The 6,768-nt window shown below is 42.0% G+C and overlaps 1 protein-coding gene across 1 annotated transcript in view; it reads right to left on the bottom strand.

Annotated features, from left to right (window-relative positions):
- Window positions 1-6,768, bottom strand: part of RAB1A (RAB1A, member RAS oncogene family) — a 14,235-nt gene that overhangs the window by 3,037 nt on the left and 4,430 nt on the right. Inside the window, exons 2-4 of the mRNA XM_009325028.1 lie at window positions 4,398-4,470; window positions 2,104-2,199; window positions 529-624 (exon numbers count right to left, since the gene is read on the bottom strand). Of these exons, the coding sequence (XP_009323303.1) occupies window positions 529-624; window positions 2,104-2,199; window positions 4,398-4,470 (265 nt within the window). The remainder of the gene's footprint in view (window positions 1-528; window positions 625-2,103; window positions 2,200-4,397; window positions 4,471-6,768) is intronic.

The following is a 6,768-nucleotide window of genomic DNA, read 5'->3' as shown; positions in this document are numbered from 1 at the left end:
AATTGTTCTATTAATTTGGGAAACTCTACGCTTCTAAGAGCCCTTCGAACAGGACAACTGCACCAGTAACCTTCAGAGATTCTTTCACAGAAAACACTGGCTCAGCTGTATCCTGCACGCATGCTGACAATTTTCTGTTTCAAATGCCAGTTTTTGTTGTAGACCAAAGTTCAAGTACATTCAGAAATCTTTCAACTACTTCCATCAGTAACTCAGATTTCCTGCTACCAAAGGCAGGGTGAGAAGTACTCACATAAAACAGTCAATTACCTGCCCAGCAAGTTTTAGGTTAAGCCTAAGATACAATTGCTTTAGAGCCACAGATCCCTGTGGCTCTAGAATTTCTGCATTTAGCCCCAAACCAGAGACTAACACATACATTTGGCTTGATAAACCTTAACGCAGCCCGAAGAACACTGTCACTGTCTCCGTAAGAAGTGCCAAGTTGTTGAAGTCCCAGTTTTATTTACTTATCAGCTTAGTATACTCCACCTGGAGAAACTCTCCAGGCACAGGTTTAACACTTACCTGATCTGTAACATCATACACAACTATGATGCCATGAGCACCTCTATAGTAACTGGAAGTGATAGTTCGAAACCTCTCCTGTCCTGCCGTGTCCCACTACAAGACAAATAACAGGACCAGTTACTGCAATGTAGCTGTACCCGTGTTACACATCAGCTTCCAGAAATATAGCTCAGCTGATCGGCCATCCAACTACAAGCAAATCCAAGTCACAGCTACAGAAGCGGCTCTGAAACTGTATGCATCAAATAGGATTTGAGAAGGTCAGGATATTTTAACTGAGAAGAATTACACTTCAGTAGGTACTTTTCTAGAAGTGCTCATCTGTTTGGTTTCGGAGAAGTGCAGTCAAGAGATCTCACTGAGGAAAACATTAAGCGCTTTTGACCCATGAGAAGCCATGGTTCGGTGGTCAGAAGAACAAACACGAGCCAGGGCTTGAAAACCTGTTAGGAATAAGGTCAGAGAGATGTGGGTCTCTAACTGACCGCTCCCTTCAGCTTCTTGGTACAGGAGCTGCAGCAAAAGTATTTAAGGCAACATCCTCTTCAGAGGATGAAGTGCAACAACTCAAACCAAACCTGGTTCCCTTCTCCTGCTGGGAGAGTTAAGGAGGGACACCAGGTGCTTGACCTCTTCCCCCCCCCAGGACAGGAACAGCACTCGCCCAAGCATTTCTCTCCTTAGAGCCATGTCAAGAATAGGGCTAGCTGCATATTAAATCAGACTCACAGTAGTGACAGCATTCCTAGCGGGCTGCTCTGGACTCAGGACAGCTACATCAGTCTGGAGGCTCAGGCTCCTGGCCATAAACCGGACTCCTACTCCACAACAGGGCCTGGAATCCCTGAGTCACTGCCTTCAAGTCCCGAGAGCCTCTGCTTGAGCTGGAAGCAGTGGCTGACAAGGATTGCATGACCTTGCATAGATATTAGATTTCATTACACCAGTCACCCTTTTAGAGTGCTTCAAGATTAGAGGAAAGAACTGCCAAGTGTCTTCCCCTGCTTATTCCAAGTGAAAGGCCAAAAGCACAACCAGAAAACACTGCCCGGCGCTAAGGCAGGCAGGCCTGTTACAAGCCTTTGTGTCAGTTTTTCCGTTCAGGTCAACAGAAGCAGTTTCCAGCACTAGACAGTACAGCCTGCTATTAACAGCTGCTATAGAATTCAGGCATCTTGGACAACCGTGTGATATTCTTGCACTTAAAACCTTGCTAAGTACTGCAGAACTGCACCAGTTTTGATAGAAGAGCACTCCAGCACAGGATTCTACCCTTCTTCAGCTCACAGCCCATAGCGCCTTTTAAATACTAAAGCTTTCTTTTCTTCCCAGGAAAATAAATTTGTAACAGGTCATTTCCTCTTTCAGGCAGACAGCCTTGATAAGCATCCTTCTTTAAGGACAGGTCACAGGAAGTCTTGTAATCTTGTAAAAACTGCCTAGCCTCTTGTAACAGGGAAGATATCGCTTATATTTTAATGATTAAAGTACAAAGATAACTACCAATAGTTATGAATGCAATTCTGTGCTTCAACAGATTAAAGTACACAGGAGTTGAGAAATACTACTTACTATCTGGAGCTTGATTGTTTTCCCATCTAGTTCTATAGTTCTGATTTTGAAGTCCACACCAATCGTGCTGATGTAACTTTCTGTGTACGTGTCATCCTAGGAGAAAGAGCGAACATAAGTCAAGCCGGCTGCACCTCTTCTGCAGGCACCTACTTTATTATGCAACAGGCAGGCACAGGTACTTAGTTCCCTAGCAAAAACAGTCTGATCATTCACAGCAAAGTCCAGTAGGTAGCTACGTATTTTCACTGAGTATTTACTTTTCAAAAATTCCGCAAAGTTTTTTTAAAAGCACTTCAAACAACAAGATTTATGTTCCAAAAACTAGTCAAAAAGCCTCTTTTCTGGAAATCCTGTAGTGTTAAGTCGTTTTGAACCGTAGTTTAAAAAACAGTCTTTGCTCATGTTGGCAGATTGAAGAGCTACTCAGAATAACCATTACAGTTATTAAAATGCCTCAGATTTTTATTTTCCTTCGGTGGTTTTTCATCTGTATTACACAGCAGCTACCTACAACAAGTCAGAGGCTTTGCCCCAGTCACACTCCACATCCGAATTTCAGATCCTCTGCTGCCACAGCTGGTTGCTAAGGCAGTTTAGAGTTACAGCTTGGGTACTTGTGTTAAGCCCTCTGCTCTGCAGTCTGTGTAAATACAGGAAGGAAAAGGCAGCACTGGTTTAGCAGCTTGCATGGACCTGACTGCAGAGTCTCCAGCAGGCCTTAAGGCACACAGGAAGCGCTGGATCAGTCTTTGCTACCTTTAGTGATTGTTAGCTTGCCAGCGTGAAGGAAGTTTCTATTCCCAAAGTACCAGTAGGACAGAACTTCATGTAAAATATACCACAAAAGGCTTTATGCAGCCAACAGCTACCACAAAAGCAAGGGATTTCTTTGGGTTGTGAATGGAAGACACCTTAGGTAATATACCTGCCTGAGGGAACACGTGCAAGTAAGAATAAAGCATTAAGCCTTTAAGAATGACATTTATTTCTTTAACATTTCAATACTCAAAAGGGTATGTTTGAAAAGCCTGATGCCATTTAACCTACAGCAGGAAGAACACAGGTAAGCGAATGCTGCGCTAATTCCTTATGTCAGGGTAAAATAGCTTAGTTAGAAAGTCATGTTTCTAAAGGCAAAAGTTGTAACTGAGCACAAACTTAAGCTGGCTATCAAAAAAAAAGTTGGATTATTTACATGAAGCCAAAATTAATTCAAAAGTATCTGCAAGAGAAGCAGGCTAGACTGATCTGGGAAGTACTGCTCCAGCCTGGTGTCACTTCCAATCCACTGCCTCAAGTTCTGTGAGCTGAGCAGGTTACATCTTTCTAGTGTTCATACTGGTTGGAGCATCTCCCTGTCCTAATAAGCACAAACAGTGGCTGTAATAGCTTTAACTTAGGTGATGCTATTTGTACACACCAGACCACCATTTCATATTAATAACAAGAAAAACAGGCTCTTTCCAGAGGTGCCTAGAGGAATTGTTTAGGCTGTGAAACTGCTCCCATCTTCTTGCAGTAGTATCAAACTCTAGTTTCTAAACTAACACCCTATATTCTCCCTTCCTTCCTCTCCTCCCATGGCAATGTAAAGCTGCACTTTAGCATAGCCGTAGATACAGAGTTCCCTGGACTCCAGCTTTCTCTACTCAGAGCTGTCAAACCCATTTTAACTTTTCCTGTTGACAGGAAAACTAGAGCTTCTTGCATCAAATTTCAGCCACAGCAGCCCACGAGCAATTGTAACATTTGTTACACACTCATTCACTAAAGGAAGCATGAGGCCTTATTATTCCTAGAGTATTATTTAAATTACTTCTCCCTCTGGCTAAGCAATTGGTAGGCCTTTTCAATGAAGATATCAAACTTCATCTGGCTGATAAAATTCAGATCAAGTAGTAACTGATCAAGCTCTTGCCCTGACACATTTCTACTCTTCGTGCCTGAAGGCATACACCCCAGAATTCAAGTATGTTGAATTCTTCCACCTTCAGTGTTCTACCACTAGTGTAATGATGGAAGTTAAATTAAGTTATCTTGTTCTCAAGTAACATGAAAATGAGAATTAAACTTAACTGGACATATTCTTGATATTATTTCTTTCCGTATCACTCAAATACATCGGCTAGAAACAAATGTGGAAGATGGGAGGGTTTTGCAATACTTTAATTATTCCTTGGTATACCAGACCTGACAGATATCAGGCCTTTCAAGTAGCAAGAACTTCTCTGCTACAAGAACTAAGTACCTGGTAGCTTTTTTACATAAAGTTTTCAAGCATGATCACTTACTGCAAACCTAAGTAGAAGGCAAGATTTCCCAACACCGGAGTCTCCAATCAGAAGTAGCTTGAATAAATAGTCACTGCAGAAGGAAAAAAAAATTAAGTCACTTAATGAAAAACACTATCAAGAACCAAGTTCCTTATAGCTAGTATATTACAATGTTTGAGAAGGGTAAATTAATTCACTACTAGAGAAGTCACCTACAACTCCAAGCTTCTCTATCCAGTTTAGACACTTTCACAATTTACTTAATTTACTTGGTAAGGGAAGTGTGAGGTAGATGCTCTGAACACAGCATTTTTGTGTAGAACCGTGCTTTCCTAGGAAGTTACTCTGGGGATATTAGTGCGACTATCACCAAGACTAACACAGTCCTATTTCAGCCCTTTGTGGTCTAGCTAAGATTAAAATCATGCTTTCCAATTAAGTGCAAGCCTCATTGTTTGGTTGAGTGACTTAAGTAACACGCAGATGGTAGTAATAGCCTGCTGTCCACCAGAGCCATTATCTTCGTATCATCTTTAAAGTCAAAGCCTTGATTCCACCACCCAGCTTCACAAATACCATGTAGCTGGCCAAAAGCAGCCAATTTTTTCCTCAGTTTAAGTTACTCAGACTTAACTTCCAGCAGAATCCAACAGCACAATATGCAATTTAGATATACAAACTATGAATGCTAAGTTTAGAGGCCTGCTAAAGCAAAATGAACATCCACCTTCCACGACAGACTATTAACAGCTGACAGCAACCACATACTCCACTTGCCTTTCAGGAATTAAAATAAAGCTAAGCCATTGCCAGATGAGGATACGTTCATTCTCTAGAGGATGTCAGGTATGATATTAGTAATTCTCAAGTCACATCAGAAGAGGTGACAATTTTTTTTGCTTGATGTTGAGTCCTCCCAACATTGAGGGAACAAGCACAGTATCATCAGTGACCAACCTAGTCTTATACTTCAAAGAGTAGTGAAGATTTCATTGTCGGCAAAACATTAGATTTTGTGTTAGTCATAAGACTAATAGGGCAGTTTAATACTAGAGGTAAAGTAATAGAGAAAAAGCAACAAACAACCACTTACACAAGTTATTTTGCTTTGTAAGTACTAGACTAACCCATTCTAGGTTGACAACTTTTCAGCCCTGTAGTGTCCAGGATTAAGTCCTGCTTTCATTTAACCACAAGAGTTGACAACAGACTTAATTGTGTCTTATGTTCAAGATAATGCCCACTTCACCAAACTGAGAAGATAAAGTGGATGCAAACGGCTGAAGTCAACTGTCCCCACCTCCAACACCACCATTGACTCTGGCTGGCAGGAATCCAGCCAGGAAACTGCATCCATCCCCAGCTGATAACAGCCAAGCAGATGGTCAACTGCTCAGCTTTTCACCACTCCTCTGCTCAAGTGCCCAAATGACTCATCTTGGCTGGTCCCAGGCTGCAAGAACATGCTCAACTGAAACCTTCATCAGTTGCCACAGCACTTCTCTCAAGGCTGGAGAGAAGTCAGAAGTGGTATATGTAGCAAAAGTGGTAAATGTAATAAGCTGATCCTTAAAAATGCAAGCTTCCCCCACAGTGTAAAGCTAAAAGCACTAAAGGTATTTTAAAAAAAAAAATCAAAGTCAAAGGATATCTAGCAGTTTACGGTCACAGAACTCAGTACTTCACCTGTCAAGTCATGTACTAATACAAGGCAAGATGGTTTTAGTAGAATGACAGTTATTAACCCAAACTGTTCAGGGGAGATAAGTTACATTGCATCACAACCCACATATCTTAACAGCTTGATGACAGTTGAAGCATTATTACCGCCCATACCCTTACACTGGTGATCATGGACAAGTATACATTTCTTGAAGTTTGGGCCTGCCCATAAGGTGACACCAAAATCCCCCTCCTCACAACCTGGAGTCCTGAGGACAGCCTCCCTGTGCGCTTCAAAAAAGTTTCATGTTTCCTGTGGCTCCACTTGCAGAAACTCCACCACAGCCACACTGACAAGCTAGTAGCTGAGGATGCACAGTTGTGCTTTATCACAAAAGATGTGGTTTAAGCCTAATGATAACTGAAGTGGGACTGTATCAACTACTGTTACAGCTACTCTCAGCTACCCATCTCTGCAGCCTCTCAACCACCACCACCACCCAGGAACTGAGGCAAAGGGCTACCCGATAGCAACTGTAGCAAGAAACATTTAAAACTCCTTACCCCCACTAATAATTTAGTTCCCTGAAAGCAGCAGAGACACTCAATGTAATCTAGAGACCGAGGCAAGGTACAACAGCTCCAAGACCCGGTCCACTGTTCAACCTATTCCTCCTTCCCCAGGATTATGCATAAACTGAAGCCACAATTGCCTCAGACTTCAAAT

The sequence above is a fragment of the Pygoscelis adeliae genome, unplaced genomic scaffold (genome assembly GCF_000699105.1).
Source record: "Pygoscelis adeliae isolate BGI_AS28 unplaced genomic scaffold, ASM69910v1 Scaffold46, whole genome shotgun sequence".
Classification (NCBI taxonomy): domain Eukaryota; kingdom Metazoa; phylum Chordata; class Aves; order Sphenisciformes; family Spheniscidae; genus Pygoscelis; species Pygoscelis adeliae.
This window is presented reverse-complemented; position numbering and strand designations above follow the sequence as displayed.